General features: G+C 38.2%; 1 protein-coding gene across 5 annotated transcripts in view; it reads left to right on the top strand.

The window, feature by feature from the left end:
* LOC127453115 (raftlin-like) overlaps window positions 1-22,168 on the top strand; it is a 120,873-nt gene that overhangs the window by 36,488 nt on the left and 62,217 nt on the right. For all 5 annotated transcript variants that reach the window (XM_051719230.1, XM_051719231.1, XM_051719234.1 and 2 more), the window contains one exon: window positions 13,067-13,244. In XM_051719230.1, coding sequence (XP_051575190.1) covers window positions 13,067-13,244 — 178 coding nt within the window. The remainder of the gene's footprint in view (window positions 1-13,066; window positions 13,245-22,168) is intronic.

The raw sequence follows: 22,168 nt of genomic DNA on the forward strand, positions 1-22,168 counted from the left end.
GAGAAAAGGAAAGGAAAGGGTAAAGAGAGAATGAAAGAAAGGAAAAGGAAAAGAGAAAAGGAAAGGAAATGGGAGAAGGAAAGGAAAAAGGGAAAGAGAGAAGGAAAGGTAAGGGAAAAAGGAAATGGAGAAAGAAAAGAAAGGGAAAGGAAAAGAAAGAAGGAAAAGAGAAAAGGGCAAAAGAGAAGGAAAGGAAATGTGAACGGGAAAATATAAAGAGGAGAGGAAAGGAAAGGATAGGATAGGATAGGAAAGGAAAGGAAAGGAAAGGAAAAAGGGAAAAGGGAAAGAGGGAAGGAAAGGGAAATGAGAGAAGGAAAAGAAAGGGAAAGGAAAAGAGAGGAAAGGAAAAAGGAAAAGAGAGAAGGAAAGAGAGGAGAAAAGGAAAGAGACTAGAAAAGCAAAGGAAAAAGGAAATAAGAGAAGGAAAGAGAAAAGTGAAAGAGAGAAGAAAAGAAAAGATACAAGAAAACGAAAGGAAAGGAAAAAGGAAATGAGAGAAGGAAAAGAAAGTGAAAAGAAAAAGAGAGAAAGAAAGGAAGGGGGAAGGGACAAGGAAATGAGAAAAGGAAAGGAATGGAGTGGAGAGGAGAAGATGGGAGAGGCAGTGTGAGGGGAGGAGAGAGATTTGGGAACAGCTCCACATCCACAGCTTGATTCTCTCACAAAGGGTCATTAGTGAAGTAATTAACACGTGCCGATGTGCCCTTGGGCTCTTGTGCTGACTGTGAGCAATGACTACTAATGACAGAAAGCAGTCTTCCACATGGTCTAGCCTGAAGAGATACTTCCACACACTCTTTCCAAATAATCCCCCTTCATTAGTGACACAGACAAACATATTTCACAGTTACATCATGTTAAAGAGCCGGCATTGGCATTAGAGCGAATATATGTGCTGTTTATCATAGCAAGCACCCAGTATTTCATTTTCATTGGCATCTTAGCGGCTCCAGATGCAAAAATGCCCCGTTAATTAAAATTGACTTATTAACATGGTTTGAACACATGCATGTCTTTAATGATTGAGATAAAATGTCACATAACAACTCAACACGCTGTATGACATCAGCTTTCTTTCCAGTCACAAGAAAAATTCAGAATGAAAATCTTTCATGTGTATGACTTTCTTTATTCTTCTGAACACAAATAAAGATTTTTAGAAGAATATCTCAGTTCTGTAGGTCCATACAATGCAAGTGAATGGTGATCAGACATTTGTAGCTCCAAAAATCACATAAAGGAAACATAATTGTAATCCATAAGACTCCAGTGGTTTAATCCGTATCTTCAGACGTGATATAATAATCATATTTCACATGTGAAAGTGAAACTAAACAGGCACCACGTGTGACTTTTAGATGTAAAAGTGAAAGTGAAAGGGGAGATTTAGTGTTAAAAAAGGACTTAAATTTGGATCTGTTTCTCACCCACACCTATTATATCACTTCAGAAGAGATGGTTTTAACCACTGGAGTTTTATTGATAACTTCTATGTTTCCTTTATGTGATATCTGGAGGACCTGCAGAGCTGAAATATATTTCTAAAAATCTTTGTTTGTGTTCAGCAGAAGAAGGAAAGTCATACACATCTGGGATGGCATGAGGGTAAATGATGAGAGAATTTTCATTTTTTGGGTGAACTATCCCTTTAAAACAAGATGGATTTACTTGAAAAGCAAAATGAAATAAGATATTATGCATAGAAATCTGACAAAATTGGGGGTTTTATGCTTAAAACAAGTGAAAAGTATTTACCAATGGGGTAAGAAAAATGAACTCAATTCAAAGGTGAAAACAAGGTGATTTTTCTTTCCACACTGACAAATCGTTTTTTTTCTTTTTTTTTCTTTTTAAGCATAAACCTCAAAAAATGTTGTTTGATTTCTCTGAAAATAAGCTAATTCTAAAGTAAAAGTATCTTGTTTAAAGCATGTTTAGATATTTAAAAAAATACTAAACATATATTTGTTATCCACTGAGAATCTTTCCTTCCACTGCAGCCCTCAAATGAGTTTAATTTAAACATGCCACCTTTTTGTAGCGTCGCACCAAGTTTGACGTCGTTGACACCTTACGGCATTGGTTCTCATATGTGTTGTAACTGAATGTGGCATGCCCGATTTGAAAGCTACAGCATAGGAAAAGACTGGAAAATAATGACTTAAAATATAGAACTGGTCCACACAAAAAGCGATCGTATACCATCAGAAGACTTGCAGTTACACACACAGGCTTTTCATAGTTGTGAGATAAAGAAGAATATATTCTGTTATTCAATCCATTCATTGCTGATTGAATTGAACCACGTCTCCCAGCGATGGAACACTGTTCTCTCTGCTCTTCACTCCTGTCTCTTGTCTAATTCATTTCATACTTATTCATTTCTGTTTAAATGCACTGGCTTATGAATGCCAGTGCCGGGTCAAAGGGCAAAGAGACCAGATCACGACGCAGAACATAATGTGTTTATCTAAACTTGATGAAAGCAAAGAGATGCCTGTCAGTTGCTTGAAACGCGGGGCTGAGTCGTGAATGATTGACAGTTTCTAGAAGCCAGGGATGCTCATGAGACCAAGAAGACACAGTAAAAGGAATCTTTCAAAACATTACATGAAAACCAAAACTTCTTTGAGTCATTCTTCGATGGTTAGCATGTTAGAGTTAATGTAACAATAATTACATTTCTTAGCATTTCTTAGAAGAGAAGAGAAGGAGAGGAAAAGAGAGAATGAAAGTACAGGAAAAGATCAAAAGAAAATGAAATGAAATGGAAAGGAAGAGAAAGGAAAAGACAGAAGGAAAAGAGAGGAAATGAGAGAGGGAAAAGGAAAGGAATTGAAAAGAGAATAGAAAAGGGAAATGAAAAGAGAGAAGGGAAGGAAAGAATGAAATGAGAGGAAAAGATAGAAAGAAAGGGAAATACAGAAGGAAAGGAAATTAGAAAAAGAAAGGGAACAAGAAAAGAGAGAAGGGAAGGAAAGGAAAAAGAGAAGGAAAGGTGAGGAAAGGAAAGGAAAGGAAAGGAGAGAATGAAATAAGTAGAAAAAGAGAAGGAAATGGAAAGGAAAGGAAAAGAGAGATGGGAAGAAAACAAAATGAGTAAAGAAATGTAAACAGAAAAAGAAAAAAGGAATGAAAAGAAATGAGAGAAGGGAAATAAATTGATAGAAGGAAGAAAAGGAGAGGAAAAAGAAAAAGAAAGAAAAAAGAAAAGAAAATGACAGGGGAAAGGAAGAGAAATGAAAAGGAGTGGAAAAGAGAGAAACAAAGGAAAGGATAGGAAAAGAGAGATGGAAAGAAAAGGAGAGAATAAATTTAGAGGAAATGTGAGAAGGAAATGAGTAGAAAAAGAAAAGGAACAGGAACAGGGAAAGAGAAAGAGAAAAGAGAAGGAAAGTAATAGAGAGAAGGAGAGGAAAAGGAAAAAGAAAGAAAAAGAGAAAGGGAAATGAGATGGAAAGGAAGAGAAAGGAGATGAGTGGAAAAGAGAGAAATAAAGGAAAGGATAGGAAAAGAGAGATGGAAAGGAAAGGAAAGGGAAGGAAAAGAGGAAAGGGAAGGAAAAGAGAAGAAAAGAAAAGAAAAGTCTTGAATTATTGACAGTTTCTAGAAGTCAGAGATGCTCAAGGGGCCACTATGAAACTGTAGAAGAAATCTTTAAAAAAAAAAAAAAAATGACTCGAGCACACAAACTTGTGTGTTTTCTTAAATAATCGTTCACTCTTCATTGGGTAGCATGTTAGAGTTAATGTAAAAATAATTACATTTCGTATTAATAGTCTCATGGGCATTGGCTACAGACTGCTGCTGTAATGTTTTTTTTTTTTTTTTTTTTTTTGGTATAATGTCTTTGGGCAGCGGTTACCATTATTACTGTTATCATTATTAATCAGATGAAATGAACTTTTACTAGGCATTCGGCAACGAAACAAAAACTAAAATGTTTTTCAGGCGAACTAATGTACTGTAATTAAACCTGTAAATGGCACATTTCCCCCCACATAAATTTGCAAATAAATGATATAATAATTTTTCCACCTGGAATGTCTTGACATTAATGAATGTAACCCAGAGCTGTGAGTTTGTGTGCTGAGACAGCATACAAAAACGGAAAATGTTATAGGCTCAGAGTTGGCTCTTTCATTGCTCTGAAGACTTAATGGAGTTCATTGTTTCATTAACGTTTCAACTTTGTCTCAACGTTTCTTCTAAAACTCATACAAACAGACAAGGAGTCAATTGTTGACATACAGTAAGAGTATAGCACTAAATTCATTTGGATTTTGAAAAATTAATGTGGATAGCATATCTCAGATAAATTGGTCTTGTGAAAATGTAATGAGACATGTTTGAGATCATGTTGAAATTATATTGACATTAGAGTGATTTAGGCCAACTTAAGCAGGATCCTAACATGTTTTCCTGATGGCATGTGATAAAATCCTTTGCTTATTTATGCCTACGAGAAACAGAAAGTGCACAAACTGGAGCAGACGAAAGAGAGAGCTAATATCATTGGTTCAGGGAGGACAAACCCAGCATGCTTTTGCCTCTGGGGAGCTCCACTGTTTACACACAGAAACAGCAAAAATCAAATCAAACAGACCCGGATTAATTATGCTTAAACACATCCGAGAGTGCACGTATGATTTGGCAGGCTTTTATATCTGTGGACTATTTTCCTGTCATTTGTTTTATATTTACAGCTTGTGGAGAATATGATTGAGAAATCCAGGGTTATTTTTAGCTGGCCAATGAATTGACTGAAGGGCCCATTGCTTTTTTGTGCAAATGTACAATGGGGCTGTGAGTAAAAGAGAGCAAATGTCCTGCCACAATAGTTATTGCTGTCGGTTCAATATTGCAGTTTTTCTAATTGGAGCGATCTATAGTCACTTTTAGAGCTCTACCTCTCAAACTTACAATTAGTTGGCATAAATTTCATTCACCTACCAGAGATAAGATGTGTGCCTCAAATGTAAGCGCAGTGTAGTTCTAACGGGAAGACTAGCAGCTGTACATCATCACACCATTAGCTAGGTAACTCCTAGCCAGTCACATTTAAGCCAATGCTTTATAAGTCTACTCACAATCTATCACGTTGCTGTTTCAGTGTGCTAACACGACAACCTCCACCACCCCACCACCACCAGTTGAGTCCCGTCCTGCATGGGGGTAGGCTCCTCGCCCCTGCCTCCTATCTCCGGCAGGATATGACGGTTCAGAGTACAACTTCTTCAGACCACCAGACGGGGCTTACGCCAAAGAGAGACATTACATTTCTGTTTTACATTCATCAAATAAATGTCATCTTAAATTTCACTCAAGTCTGCGAGTCTTCCTGATAGAACTGTTACTGCACATATCCAGCCGTTTGCGGTTGCTTTTTCTGAGATCTAAACACTTAAATTTCCGTTCTAGGCATCCAGGGAGCATCCAACCACCAAACAACATGGTCCACAATGGCATTTTATCGTGGTAACGTTAGTAACGATAATCGTGTTAAAGTCACTATGAATGAAGCGCCACCCGCTGTTGTTTTGAATGAGTGTGACGACTACTAGGAAATGTTCATGGAGCAAAGACATCACTTCCATAAATCGACGAATAGTCCTTGAAATGGTCTATAATCATGTAAAAACCGCTCTCCAAGAATTTGCTTTTCTCAATTGATTTGAGAATTGCATCTCCCATTAAAAACACCACCACTAAAAATATTAATGTTAGTAGTCGAGCCCACTAATAGACTAGTAAGTTGTTGGACGACTGATTAGTCAACCACCGAGGCACATCCCTAGTATGTAGTATATAATATATACATTATATAGCATTCCATTCAGAAAACGGCCATGGTTTTACGGTTTGTTTTCTAGAATTTTTTCTTTTTTTGTGGCTTAGTCGTTTTAGGGAGACATTTTTAGCTATGCAGCCAGCACCACAGTATCGAGTCACACAAATATCTGTCATTGTCCCGCCGTGTGTATTTAGAGTTATTCTAATTTTAAAAAGCAGAACAATGGTCTAGAGCTTGACTCTGTGACCTCATACATCTTTCCGTTGGTCTTTCGTTGTGGCAGGCAGGTTGAGTTTAGTATACATTTCTTGTTCTTTCAGCATATTGTGCACATGTGACACAGTACGAGCAGGAAAGACTGTTTGACTGTGTTTATCTTGGAATGAACTTGCTCCGAGCAGCTGTTTGAATTGGTCACAGTTGCACTTGTTTAGCATGTGGAATTTCAGCGGAAAACTAGCATCTTATTCACATATCACACACAATGTACGCTGGTATGCTGCCTACCTTGTTACTGTACCTAAGTTTTTGCAAAATTATTGTTACGTGGCTTTTTGTACGTATCGCAGCAGTTTCATGGTGAAATGAACACTAGAGGCGCTGAAACAACAATGAATTTTTATGGGGGGCATGGGTAGCTCAGTGGTAAAAGACGCTGGCTACCACCCCTGGAGTTCGCTAGTTCAAATCCCATGGCATGCTGAGTGACTCCAGCCAGGTCTCCTAAGCAACCAAATTGGCCTGGTTGCTAGGGAGGGTAGAGTCACATGGGGTAAGCTCCTCGTGGTCGCTATAATGTGGTTCGTTCTCGGTGGGGCGCGTGGTGAGTTGAGCGCAGATGCTGCGGTGGGTGGCGTGAAGCCTCCACACGAGCTATGTCTCCGTGGCAACGTGCTCAACAAGCCACGTGATAAGATGTGTGGGTTGGCAGTCTCAGACGTGGAGGCAGCTGGGATTCGTCCTCCGCAACCCGGATTGAGGCGAATCACTACACGATCACGAGGACTTAAAAGCGCATTGGGAATTGGGCATTCCAAATTGGGTAAAAAAAAAAAAAAAAAGACTTTTTATTCACTTTCACACAAATTACGAGTAAAATTGCGGATTATAAATTCATAAACACTTAGGGGAATTCACTTAACAGTTGCACCATTTTTGCACGTGGTATTTCAGCTCAAATACCTGCGTCTTAATCACTAACCACCCGCAATCTATTTTAGCAAGCCCAATCAGTGCTGAAATTGCACTGCGTCTTGAGTGTTTAAATCAAGTCATTGTCATTCCTTTCACGCAAACACGCCTTGTATCTATGTAAATTGGGCTCATTGTAGATTACGCTTCATTCACAAAGATTGCCCGCCACAATTTACATTGTGCTATTACCGCCAAACTGTTCCAGGCTGTAAAGCAAATTTAGTTTAAAAGAGATGTTTGTGTCCATTTTCTATCGATCAGATCAGAAGTAATTCATCTAAATAATGATTAAATGATGGAGAAGTAGAGCGTTATAACTTGTCATATATCCAGATGCTGTGTAGTCAAGCACACTTTCAGCACATTAAGGAGATGATCTAGGTGTCTGGATCACAGTAGTGCAGTGATACTGCTCAGCCAAAGTGTGTCACATCACGGTGGTCTGCTGCATCCTCCTCTATGTAGCGGTCAGAATCAGCCCGCAAGAGCGTAATTGCGTGTACATGTTGCATTCTTCACACATTTTGTGGGCATGTTTGTGCTTTTGGCTGATTTTATAAATCCTTTAGTGAACTGGGCGCTAAAATAGCGCAGAGAGCGCATGCTAATTAATAGCGCATTTACTGGTCGCAATTCATGCTTGGTGAATTCCCTCCTTACTTTTTGCTCTGTTCCTCACACAGTGCTATCTTATGACATCTAAATACTTTTTCTCTGGCACATGACTTGTCAGGCAATACATTTTATCGTCTGCATAACATAACCAACTACATTTATAAGCTTGCGATCAAATCGCGTGGTAGCTCAATTGATGGAGCGTTACATATGCGATGCAGAGGACTAGAGTACGAGTCATGAAGAGCACGCGAGACGACATGTGAATCGAAAGTGTCATAGAAGCGCCACAAAATGACGTGGTTGCTACAGGGCAGTGTTGTAGTCAAGACCACCTAAACCAAGACCAAGACTAGAGTGTATCGAGACCGAGACAAGACCAAGACTTTGAGGGGTTGAGACCAAGTCAAGACCAAGACCAAGACCAAGGCAGGGCAAGACCAAGTCAAGACCAAGTCCAGACCAGTGTGAGTCCCACACTTATGATAAAATGTAGAACATGCAAACCATAGACACTCCACAAATTGATCTGAAAGATCCACATTATCATAAAAACACCCACAGAAAACAAATGAAGATTCCTCTTCATTCTCCTCTTTTATTGGCATATATAAATATGTGTGTGTGTGTGTGCATCAGGGTACCATAAGAAATGTCTTGATAAAATAATCAAAAGGCACTGCAGAGGTGAATTTTTTTTGTTCTTTGTTTTCTATGAGCAGACAAATACAAACAAACACTAAGGAGCTGAAATCAACTTAACCATCTTTATTCAGCACTCCTTTTCCAAGTTTTACCATCCACCTAAAACAATAAATTTTTTTGTGCAAGCATCGCATCAGGTTTTCTGGATGATTCTTCCCCTAGAAACCATCACAAAGTACAGAATATATCAAACAATTATTCAATACTTAACTCTTGACTTTTCTCTGTCTTTTCTTAAACACTATAGTAAGTTTTTTGTTGTTTTTGAACCAACAACAAGCCTTGTATAAGTGTGGCAATTTGCTAACCACATAGCTAAATCTAGAAAATAGAACAAAGAATGCCAAACATAAGCAAAGCAGCTTATTTAAAATGTTAATCTTTCATACAAGTGTAGCGTTATGTCGTAGCTGGCATTAGCTAACGCTGATGTAACGTAACTTTATATACATTAGCTTCATAGCTTTATGTGGCCTGTCTCGTCATTGTTTATCACAAGCAAAAAATTTAACTTGGGAACAACAATTTGTCACCACATGCCCTGTCCCCTCAATCTCTCACAAAGTTAACACTGCCTTAGCTACATCCCTCAATATATGTTAACTAAATTAGGTAGCTTGTGCACCTAGCTAGGTGGCAAATAGCTGGCAAGCAACTGAAACTAGCGCCCTAAAAAACAGTAAATACATAGGTAGCTAATATGTATAGCTAATACTCGCTAAATCTCTTTGGGTGAGGGGTGAAGATGAGTTTAGGTACAGATGCTGCGTTCCATTCAAATCGGATGTGTGATATTCCACTTGATATCTCTGATCTCCGACTAAAGGCATTCCAGTGCCAGATGCTCAGAAGATGACGTTAAAGGAAACAAAACTGCAACGCTCCCGTTTGCTTAGCAGGTGTTTGACTGTCACCAGAGATGTCTCCTAACTACCCAATTCATAAACAATCTGCAACGCTAGCATTTGTGCTACAGGTGTACGATTATCAAAAGAGAGTTGTTTTGTACACCTGCTACTCTGCTAACGTTTGTTAAACAAGCTTTAATAGCATGTAATGTTTGACTCATTTATCAATATTATTTAATAAAAGTGAATGTTTATCACTTATTTTGAATATCTTCCTGGGTGCCGACAAGATTGTGTGATGTCACGCACCTGCATCTCGGCGAAAAAAGAGTTTCAAATTTCCGCACGACTTTCCAAATTGTAATTACGACTTAAAGTGCTCCATTGCACTTTTCCCAGTAAGAAGTGGGGAAATCCGACTTTCTGAGTTGACTGGAATGCAGCAAGAGGCAGATTGCTAACATTAGCTAGCTAGCTTTGCTCGGCTCACTTACACTTAGCTTAACTTTCTTTATGCTTCCTTTCTAAGTGTGATAAAAGTTTGACGTGGTCCCAGCCGTCTCGGGAAGCATTGCATTGCAGAATTTACATACTGCTGTGTGTTTTCTTTTGGACGCTTATTGGCAGATGAACTCTTTGTGGTTTAGGTCAGTGTTTCCCAGCCACGGCACACCTTTTATGATAAAAAAATCCCATGGCACACCACTATCCCACATAACCATGGTCGATAGTTTTCACATTTGGTTATTATGACACCATCAGTTAGGATTATGGAAGGGAGGTTGGTTTTGTTGATTTAAAACTCGAAATAGCATTAACCTTAAAAATATTAACTGTTCGGAAGAAAATGTAATGCTCTCTTTTAGCACCACCCAGTGGACATTTCACTTCTAAACTGCTGCAATATGGAGCCACATAATATCAATTTGCAAAAATGTAAAAGTTTATAAGCCTGTTGCTATCCTAACTATGCCTGAATATGGTAAGTTACATTTTGTTATTTTCATTTAGCATTGTTTTTCCCTGCTATCCGTGACCCTGTCAGAACAGATGCGAGACCCATTTTTGCACTGCAAGCCACCAATTGTTTTTGGCCCCTCAGTCTCCCTGTCTTCGTTCTCTCATTAACATGTGGCTGTGTTGGAGTCTCTGTTGTTGCACAGCTGGCTGATTCTGAGGGGTTCCTGACATGTTCAGTCTGCTGTGTTGCATGCCCTGTCTCTGTCACTCTTTCGATTATGCCCAGGCAAGACTTCAGATTAAAAGGGAAAGATGTTCCTCTTCCTTCCAAATGTCTGGTCACTACACCGAGTGTATCTCATTCCCATCAGAGCTGGGCGTGCGACTGGGCTGTCAGAGAGATATCAAGGTCTTGTGTGAAATGCTCTCATCTCATGTTGAGCTAAACAATCACATTTAATTGGATTTTGCACCAGGCCTATTAAATCAAATACAAGGCTATTGAGGCACCAATCACTAAAACAGTCCCTGATTTATTTGTCTCTCATATAACAAACAAACTAGGAAATCCCTCTGGACAATGTGCATTAGAAAAATAAGAAACAGCGTTTGACTGTCCACTGTTTGTGCAACACACAGGGCTGGCATAATATCGAATAGTCATAATACATTTGCAATAATTTTGCTGGCAATATAAAATTAGATTGACTATCACAATGTTTTTTAAGCACTTTTTATTGGCCATTAAGCTTCCTAAAGGCTGCGCCACTAAAATAGTTTCGGGAACCTTTCTTATCCCGCTACTTGAAAGCATGAGAGTGTTAAAGGAATAGCTCACCCAAAAATGAACGTTCTCTCATCATTTGCTCACCATCATGCCATCCCAGGTGTGTATAACTTTCTTTATTCTACAGAACACAAATGAAGATTTCTAGAAGAATTTCTTTTTTGGTCCATACAATGCAAGTGAATGGGTGCCAACATTTTGAATCTCCAGAAATCACACAAATCAGCATAAAAGTAATCCATACGACTCCAGTGGTTAAATCAATGTCTCCTGAAGCGATTTGATAGGTGTGGGTGAGTTTTTTTTTAACATAAATTCTCCTCCCTGCTCAGTCAATCTCCACTTTCACTTTCATATTCTTGTGTTTTTGATGATTCACATTCTTTATACATATCGCCCCCTACTGGGCAGGGAAAACATTTTATATCAAAATGAATTAAATATTGATCTGTTTCTCACCCACACCTATCGTATCACTTCTGAAGATATAGATTTAACCACTGGTGTCGTATGGATTACTTTTATGCTGCCTTAATGTGATTTTTGGGGTGTCAAAATTTTGCCACCCATTCACTTGTATTGTATGGACCTACAGAGCTGAAATATTCTTCTAAAAATTACAATTTGTGTTCTGCAGAAGAAAGAAAGTCATACACATCTGGGATGGCATGAGGGTGAGTAAATGATGAAAGAACTTTCATTTTTGGGTGAACTATCCCTGATAAGAGATGTTTTAAAGACCTCATGAAATAAAAATTGGATGTTTATGGCTCTTAGTCCATGTGTGTTAAATTGGAGGCCATCTATATGCATGTGTACTCCAAAAAGTTGAATTGTAAGATCAGTTCATTTAGGTTACAGTGAGGCACTTACAATGGAAGCAATTGGTGCCAGTGTTTGGAGGGTGTAAAGGCAGAAATGTGAAGCTTATAATTTTTATAAAATGACTTAAATGAATTCTTCTGTTAAAAGTTGTGTGTTATTTGAGCTGTAAAGTTGTTAAATTCATTGTTTTTTGTTAAATAACCGGGATTACAGGGTTTAAAGTGTTATGTCGTCATGGCAATTAAGTTATAAAATTGGATATTCTGTAACTTTAAACAGAAAAGGTATGTACGTGATTTTACTAAAATCATGTTAACATGCAAATTGTATACGTCTTGTGGCTATACTTTTGAAACATGCGTATTTTAACCTTTACTGATTAATAAGAAAATGAGGGACAACATTATGGCACCAATGCTGTCGACTGACCTGGAAAATTCCTTTAAAATTCTTTAGTAAAAATATACATTGTGTAGGTAAATATTGCTTTTTATCACATATTTATTGTTGTATTTGTGCAAATAAATAAGAATTATGAAATATCATTCTCCGTTGTGCTCATTATGAATTTATTCTTTTTTTGGACTTGCAACTTTATATCACGCAATTCCGACTTAAGATCTCGCAACTGTAACTTTATTTCTCGGAATTGCGACTTCATATCTCTCTTTTGCGTCTTCGTATCACTCAATTGTGACCTTATATCTAGGAATTGTGACTTTATATCTCGCAATTGCAACTTTATTTTTTTCTTCGAATTGTGACTTTTAATCTCACAATTTTGAATTTATTTCTCACAATTGCAACGTTATTTTTTTTCCAATTGCAACTTTATTTCTCCGAATTGCGACTTCATACCTCTCTTCATATTTCACAATTGCGACCTAATTTTTGGGAATTGCGACATAATTTCTTGCAGTTGTGACTTTATATATCAAATTATTACTTTATTTCTCAGAATTGTCAGTTATAAAGTCGCAATTGTGAGATGTAAAGTCAGAATTACCTCTTATTTTTATTCCATGGTGAAATCCAGCTACTACTCCAATGACTGTTTGGTAGAAATGATGGTTCCTCTGATTGAAAAATTCACATTTTAAAGCCATTTCAGAGCACATACATAAATACTAAAATATTTATCAGAAATCCTCAAAATGCTGAAAAATATCTAAATATAATTGTTTTAGCTTTATCGTCCAAACAGCACATAATAGACTGCTGTGTGTCTCTCTACAGCCGTCCTCCAGGCACTTGGTCCAGCTAAGCGCGTTCGGTTTTCCAGTGTGTGGTTTTCTCACCCTCTGCATGTCTCTCTGTCTTTATGTCCTCTGGCAGATGGGACATCCACGCTGTGTCTGTCCTCAGTGAGGGAGCTGCCATCACAGCTGCAGGATCTGTACCAGCAGGGCTTCATTCTAGCAGCTGTGCACCCGTTTGTCCAACCGTGTGGCCCAGAGCCTGCCAATGTCCAGTGCCAGCTCTATCGGGCAGTGCTCATCAAAGTCTCTGACAGGTGGGGTCACAACACACCCATGCTGAAAACATGACGGCCACTTCGAACTCCACAGGTGGCACTGACATTTATTAAAGGGGCCATATCCTATGCTGTTCATTACAATTTTTTTCTCTGAAGTAGACTTGCAATGTTTGTCGAGATTTGTTGCACCCAAAACAGTTTTTTGACTCTCTCTCTTACTCTTACAATTAAACAGGCTTTTTTACTGCACCTTTAAGATTTTATGTTTGCATTTAAGCAATAAGCCAAAAGCAATAAAGCAATAAGGGTAAGGGGTGTTCTTAGGCACATCGTGTGGCAGAGTGAGGTAAAATTAGTGCTGGGAGTCGAATGCATAGTAAGGCTATATTAACTTATTAAACATCTTACTTTTGTGTAGAATCTAATGTAATTACTGCTCAATTTCGGAGATCCATCATATATCAAGTTTACTAAACAATAATAAGCCTGTAATTAAGGCTGATTAGTTTGGGCTTACTCCAGTTGTTTGATGGCAATAGTCAAAAGTCTGGCTCTGTGAGATTTAGTCGCTTTTCAGTCTGTCACACAAAGAGATGGTGAAGGTTGAAGAGCCGTTCAATAATCCACTGGCAAAAAAACAGTGGCAGGGACTGAAAGCCACATCCGCTCCCTGCCTGGAGCACGGCTGGACCGCTGTCTCATAGTGCAGACCGGCCTTGTTGCAGTGATGGCGTAAAGGGCACAGAACAAGTGAGGGCCAGCAGACATCGAGCTGTCGTCCACCCACACACACACTCCGCGTACAGCTGCCACTCGCCGATTCCCCTGAATCTGTGTGTGAAGAGTCAGGCTGCAGGCATGTGTCTGGCCCCATTGACCTTTCAAAGGAGATCCACTCTCCCTGGAGGAAGGAAAGGAAGGTGATGGTGAAGTCGCAGATTATTCCGTTTTCGTGGGCACACCAGGACTCCTCAAGTACATTCCTGGCAAATGAAGGTTTAATGTAAAACATTGAGAAGGAAGGATTCCTCTCTATATTGTTGTTGATCTTTTGGCGGCTCTTTTCTTACATGACAGAGTTATTTTCCACTTGGATGCAGCTCTCTTTGAGGGACAGTATGAGGTTGAGATGTAAGCTGTACTGTATTTCTCAGAGATTATACAGTTCAGTGCAAGTCAAGATGAACTCTTGGCATAAACTCCCCTAAAGTTAGCATGTCATGCACTGACAGGCACGAATGCCCCCGCTCATGTAAATACTCATTATTAAAGACATATACACACTCAAGCACTGAGTTTAAAGGAATAGTTCACTGGAAGAATGACAGTTCTGTCAATATTTACACACTGTCATGTCATTCCAAGCCTGTATGCTGTTATTTTTTTTCTGTGGTATTCTCTGTGGAGAATTATCACACAGCACTTTTCTATGATTATTCATAGTGGTCATGTCTGTAAAGCTCTAGAAAGGACAAAAAAAAAAGCACAATGTTTTTTTGTCCAGATCTATGAAGTTATTCAAATATACTTTAAAAATGAAACTCACACAGAACAATTACATGAATACACCTCTACTATGATGAACATGTTTTCAATTTCTGAGTTCAAAGTCATTTTGAATAGTAAAAAAAAAAAAAAAAAACAGTTAAACTGTCATTAAAAGCTAACATTCTTGAAAAAAGAAATGTTGGAATAAAGAATAAAATGTTGGAATAATCCTTTATAATTATTTCTTTAAAAAAAAATTGTTTTAAAATACTATTGATATTTGAAAAACTTTTGTCCACCAAATTCCAAGTCAGGTGGTATAACCAACATGCAGAAAACCATTCTGTTGTCATATGACAAAAAATAAAACAGAGAGGACCCGTTTAGACACTCATGATCATGAAAGTGTGTTAAGTTTTTAGAAAGTATTAAGTGTTTTGACATTTTTATGAAAAAAGGCACATTTTGTTCAGGTCAAATAGAGTACCCTAAGAAAACTTTTTAATATTCTTGACTCAAAATAATAAAATAATAATAATAATAAGTGTATATATATATATATACTCACTTAATTAGGAACATATATATATATATATATATATATATATATATATATATATATATATATATATATATATATGTTCCTAATTAAGTGAGTATATAATTAAGTGAGTATATATATATATATATATATATATATATATATATATATATATATATATATATATATATATATATATATACTCACTTAATTAGGAACATATATATATATATATATATATATATATATATATATATATATATATATATAATATAATATATATAATTTTGTTTTTATCTTGAAAAATATGTTTGAAAACCTTTTTGAAATAATGATTAAGTTGTATTCAATGTGTAATGAAAGTATTTTAAGACCTTTTAATTTATGGCTACACCACTTGATTTGTTTAACCCTAAAATACATATGCGAGTCAAAATGACCCGGCCTTCTAATTTTTAAGATATAATTTTTACATCAAGTGTTCATTTCATAGTTAAATGTTTTTTTAAAATTATCAGAGTTTGCATCACTACCCCTGGAATACTCTAAACAAGAAATATAGCTGTATAGAATAATATAGAAATGTAGGATAATATAGCAATATAGCGTACTTAAGGTTGCTGTAACAGGACTGGTCGGTATGGGGAATGAGGAAGCGTGGTTCAGGTATCTTTAAACTCTTTATTCACACAATAACACTCAAAGTCGGGGTCAATACTCTAATGCGTTGCAGTCCTGTGCATCACTCTCTCTCTCTTTTTCTCCCTGGGCTCAGGCGTAGGGTCCTCTTATTGCTCTTCGCAACAAGAAACAGCTGTTAGACCTAATCGTCACCCAGGGATGAATCCTTACCGCTTCCCCTCTTCCTGGATGGACACTCAACCACGCCCTCTCCACAGTTGCCATTTTACATGTTGATAACTAACTTTATATATATATATATATATATATATATATATAAAAACATTTTATCCCAGCCTGGTCTCATGAACATTATGTGACCGAGGCAACATTTTTGCAAAACAAAATGATGTGCTTCATTACACATTTTGCTCCAGTTTCACAGTGAAGTGTCCAGAGGGGGGCGCCAAAAGCAAGTAAAATGGTGCTGTAATCAGACAATGTTTTTAAGGTGAATATTGGATGAAGGTTTAATGAGTAAAACATACCTTCCTAACCTAAAACCTTTACCTAAGCCTAACCGATAGTGTCCTAAAGGCAAATGCGCCATGAAAGCACATTTTCTGTAGCAACCATGTGATTTAGTGTCATCTCTATGAAACTTTTGTCGCTCATGCGATACTTGCAGTGTGACATCCCAGGTGCGACACTTTTGTTGCACACTTTAGACCATCCGCAGTCTTCTGAGTCTAAAGTCCAACATTCTATCAGGTGAGCTTCCACGCAAGCTAATCAGATTGGAATAAGTGTGTAAATTTAGGTGTGTATGCAATACAAACGTTAAAATGTGTCATTTTTCAAATTATGCGTTGTAGTAAAAGTGTTTTGATACTATAACATAGCAGTATGTGAGTAATAGTGAGAAAAATATGTGTTTATGAAGTCATAATCAGCCGTTGTAGTCGTGATTTGTGTGTAAGTGAATAAAAGGCACAGTTGTTGTAGTGCCTCTAGTGAGTTTTACTAGGAAACTGCGTCGAAACGTAGAATGTTGCACGTAAAAATCAGTTTGCAAAAATGTAGTTATAGTAACGTTCATTCTATGAGACTAGGTTGTTTTATCCTAGTCCTTTGTACTTATATGTGTGTTTGTGTTGATATATTTCATATTTTACTGCAAAACATGGAAATTGCCCTTATTACTGTTTTACAGCCTTTCTTACACTGTCACCACTGAACTTCATTTTCAATGTGTGTGAAACTCTTCAGAATTGATTAAAAGATACATTATTCATAATTTGTCATTACAGTTAATTTTCCTTCAAAAACAAAAAATACGTTGTTTTATGAAGAAAACATCTTTCACCTAGGTCTTTTTTGACCCACATACTGTATGCATTTTAGCGGGATAAATTCACATATGCATTCTAGGGTCATTAAATAATTTTTTTTTAGAAAATGCTACTGCATAAATGTTTTTCAAAAATGAATGAAACCAACATGGACACAAAGATTACATTCCTACAATCTTGACACATCTTTTAAACTTAATTTGTAAATTTTTTTATCACCTTGGACAAACTTATTTGTTAATCACCAATATGCACAAGTCACTTTTGAAGTCATACAATAGCTTTGTATGAGAAACAGCCTAAAAACTGGGTAAGTGTTTAGAGAGTAACGACTTAAATTTTGGCCTGTTTCTCACATAAAGCTATCTTGTGGCTTTAGAAGACTTGGAAAACACCATACAATGTGCACTAATTTCATGATGCATTAATGGTGTTTTGGGGCCTTTTTGGAGTTTCCTAGCCAGGGTTACTATGAACTGTCGTATGAAAAATAAGAGTGTGCGCATTCTTAAAATTATTCCTTTGTGTTCCATGTAAGAAAGAAAGTAATTTGGCTTTGGAAGGACATGATTAAATTTCTGGGTGAACAATTCCTTTGTCATGTTTTGTGCATTGAGTAGGCGTGATTTAAGACTGATGGGGAAGTTTTGTTCGTACTGAAAGCTACTGTTCATCTTCAAGAGACAGAGAGTAATGGAAGGTCAAGAGCAAAACGTAAAAAAAAGATCAGAGTTGGATTCTGTCACGTGGATGTGTGCGTGTTGTGAGGGATCATAGTATCGAGGCTGCTGCCAACCTTTGATGGCTTCAGCAAAGCTGCCTTGCTTTATCTCTGGCGTCTGTCACTTGGAGACAGTTGCTCGCATCAGCAGCAGCCCTGAGGGATAAACCTGCAAAAAAAGAAGAAAGTGAGGAGAGATATCAAACAGGACACAGCTCTACTTCTCCCCTGCCAAACCTGGAATCAAGAGATGAGAGGGAGGAAAGTGCGGATTAAAGAAACACCTTCATGTAGCCATTCCTCACCCGCTGAAAACAAACAGACCCAGAAACATTATGGTGAGAATTCAAGAGACCACAAAAGAGGAAGAGGAACAATAGAAAGACAGAACATTCTGGGAAAATCAGCTAAAACCAGTTTCTGATGGTCCAAGCTGGTCATTTATGGTCATGACCTGGTTGACCTGAAGTTAGTAGAACATCTTCAAGCTAAATGGTAGAAGACCTCCCAGAGGAAATTGTTATTGCTCAGAGGTTGCTTTTTTATAGTTCACAAGTTCTCAGTGATGTTTCATTGAAGAATTAACTTTGTCTCAGATGTTTCTTCTAAAATTCTTCAAGAGAAACAGAAATGAGACATCCATGAGCACTTAACCAGTCACTAAATAAAAAAATAAAAAACAATTCTGGTTGCGCTTTAATCTGTCTTGAATACTACTATTCTGATGCTAGTAAAACTTTGTAATACAGCACTTTTCGTTCCACTGTCCCCTTAAGATAATTCGCTTACAGTGTATTCCTCTTTTGTAAGCCACTTTGGATAAAAGCGTCTGCCAAATGAATAAATGTACTGTACATAGAGCTATAAAATGAATTTTGATAGCATCACTCATACACTGATTTGGTGTTGGAAGAACTTGGTTTGAGCTGAAATGTCTGAGTTCGCTTTGAAGCAAATCTGAGACAGTGTTGAGATCTTTTCTAAAATTCTAGAGACATGACTGATATGGCCAAGGTCTTTTTTCTCAGGGAAGAGAATGAGAAGTAGGAGACAAGCAAAAGTTTCCATTTGATGTAAGTTTCACAAACCTCCTTAAAATATGACATTTTTAACATTGCTTTCAAAAAGGCTACACATAATATGCTTTTTCACGATTGGACATATGCTATTCAGTGATCAAGCGAATAATCTAATCTGATTCAGTAAAGAAGTGAGTTGACCAAAGGGACTTCACTGTCCGATTCAGTCCATGATTCAGACCAATGACTCCTGTGTTTGATACAGTCTGATTCCTCAATTGGTTCACAAATGAATTCACTGCGCTCTATGTTTGTTTTTGTGTGCATTGAGCAAGGACAATGAAATAGTAAGTTGTGGTGACTGTTTATTGTCTATATTACTGTTTTTTTTTACAGTACTACTTTGTTCTACATCTTAAAGGGATAGTTCACCCAAAAATGAAAATTATCTCATTATTTACTCACCCTCATGATATCCCAGGTGTGTCTAACTTTCTTTCTTCACCAGAACATATTTGAAGAAAAATAGAAACATTTCTTAGCTCAGTAGGTCTTTAAAATGCAAGTGAATGGAGATTTCTCATTTGAAGCTCCAAAAATCACACACAGTCAGCATAAACGTCATCGATACGACTCCAGCGGTTAAATTAATGTCTTCTAAAGCAACACGTTCGCTTTTGGTGCGAAAAAGATAAATATTGAAGTACTTAATATCTGATGGTTCTCCATTCGAAGAACATGGCCAGCCAATCAGAGTCTCCTGTGGGCGACGATGTTGTGGAGCTTGCATGCGTCACTCCTTCGGAGCACCTCTATGTTGGTGATATGATCGTAATATCGGATCTTGAGGATTCGGTGTAAGCACCTTTGCTGGAAGACGTCGAGCTTCTTGTTGATGCTTGTTGATGCCTTCCAGGTCTCTCTGGTGTAGATCGCCATCAGTAACACAATGGAGATAAACAGGCGGAGCTTGATCTTCAAGGAGATGGATGGCGATCCTCCTAAAGATAGCTTCATCCTCCTAAAGACAGCTGCCGCTTTTCCGATGTGGCATTTGACGTCTGCCTCTGCATTTTCATTCTTGGAGATCACACTACCCAAGTATGTGAATTTCTCCACCTCCTCTAGCCTCTGTGACCCGACAACGATCCCCATTGTGCATGATCTTCGACTTTTCGGCGCTTATCCTGAGGCCCACTTTGCTTGATTTTTCTTCCAGATCAGTCATCGCAGTTTTCAGCTTCTTCTCGTCTTCCTCTAGCAGGGCGATATCATCGGTGAAGTCTAAGTCTTGGTTGGACCATACTGGCCCTGATGCGTGCTCCTGCTCGCATCAGGGCCAGAAGAAACACCCATATGCATTCATCTCTATATTTTATGTATAGAGATAAGTAGTAGGTATGGAACAGTGTTTAATATTCACTTAGAGTCTCTGGATCAAGTCCCAGCTCTCCCATAAAAGGATTAGCTTCCCTCGAAAGCCGCTGTGCGTGAGGCCGCAATGGAGAACCGATGTGGCATTGCTACAGTTTACCCTCCAAAACCCAGCCTAATTACAGCACCAATACAGGAGCTCTTCCTGACCTTTGGCTTGTGCATATGTGAACAGTGCAACTGTAAATAAATACCATAGTCTAATGGATTAGCGCTGGCAGCAAGGGCTTGTTTTAAAAGTGGTGAATGTGTGAATAGCTGACTCCGTTTATAACTCCAAATGTCAACTGTCAAGCCCCCCCCCCATGTTTAATTTTAGTTACAGTTCCACTTTGGTGACGAGGGTGGGAGATTTATGCATCATTTTTTGATAATTGCAAAGCATCTCGCAGGGGTGCTGGTACGGACCAAAAGCCATTAAGGCTGATATGCTTGAATAATATTATTGATGGTTCGGTAAATAAGCTGACATCAAGAAAGATGTGATGCATTATTAATGCAGTGATTAAAGATAGGTTTGATGGATACAAATGCAGTTTGTTGTCATAGCAATGCCGCCGTAGGTGGGGCACGCAGTCGCACACCCACAGCTGGATATGGCCTCGGGACCTGGAAATGTTGTCTGTGATGCCTATCTGACAACAGTAGTGATGGTGGTACTCCTGTGGGCAAGGAGAAACTCGTGAAAACACACACACTCAGACACACTTAGACTAAGATCATCTGCAGTCACATAGCCGTTTGCCAACAGTGCAAACCAGCTGTGTCTTAGATCCGTGTCTTGGAAAAAACCTTTGAGCAAGTGAATCTAAAGTAAGTCTAGATGTGTGTTGCTTTAAGATTTTATTCCCAAAAGCAGGACTACTGCAAGCAAGCGCCTGAATCTTTTTTTGTGGTAGTTACTGCAGTTTAACCTGCTAAAGAATTCCTACAAATACAGTACACCGGATTGCTGTTTTGTAGGTGCAATACAGCCATAGGAAAGACAGAAATCACAAATGAGAGCCCTTTATAATATATCAATTGTTTCTCCTAGACAGCAAAGAGATTAAATGGAGATCAAATGCTTAAGTCTCCTTCTTCTCAGATGTTTTTCCTTAGAAACAGACCCCAGTATTCTCACATGTGTCTTCTATTGGCTTTCAGAAGAGATCTCAACCGTGTCTCAAACTGTGCTCAGAATTGGCAAAATCCCAAAGTCTGAGATCTCAATATGAACTGAAACATTTCTCATTAAATTTTCCCAAAACCAAATGGTCTGAGCTATGCTAACTGCATTTATTTTATAGCTTTATACTCTTACTGCACTTTGGGGCCGATCAGGGGTGGACTGGCCATCGGGAGAACCGGGCGGGCCGGTGTGGGCTGGCTGCGAAACGGGCCGAATTGGCCGGCCGCGAAACGGGCTGAATGGGCCACGATAAGCTGAAATGAGCCACCGTGTTATGCTGAACGGGCCACAAAATGGCACCGCAATATGCCAAAGGGGGCAGCGATATGCAGAAAAGGACAGCGACACCACCCCAACCCCCCTCAACAACTTTTGGGCCAGTCTCTATGTAAACTCCCAGGCCAATTTCTCTTCCCAGTCCACCCCTGCTGAGAACCCCATTAAGTTTCTCGAACTATGAAAGAGCAACCTTTCTCAGTAGAGATTTACTAAGCAGGGAGGAGAATTTATAGCAAAAAAGAACTTAAATATTGATCTGTTTCTCACCCACACTTATCATATCGCTTCTGAAGACATTGATTTAATCACTGGAGTGGACATTTGGGATGGCATA

The sequence above is a fragment of the Myxocyprinus asiaticus genome, chromosome 15 (genome assembly GCF_019703515.2).
Source record: "Myxocyprinus asiaticus isolate MX2 ecotype Aquarium Trade chromosome 15, UBuf_Myxa_2, whole genome shotgun sequence".
Classification (NCBI taxonomy): Eukaryota; Metazoa; Chordata; class Actinopteri; order Cypriniformes; family Catostomidae; genus Myxocyprinus; species Myxocyprinus asiaticus.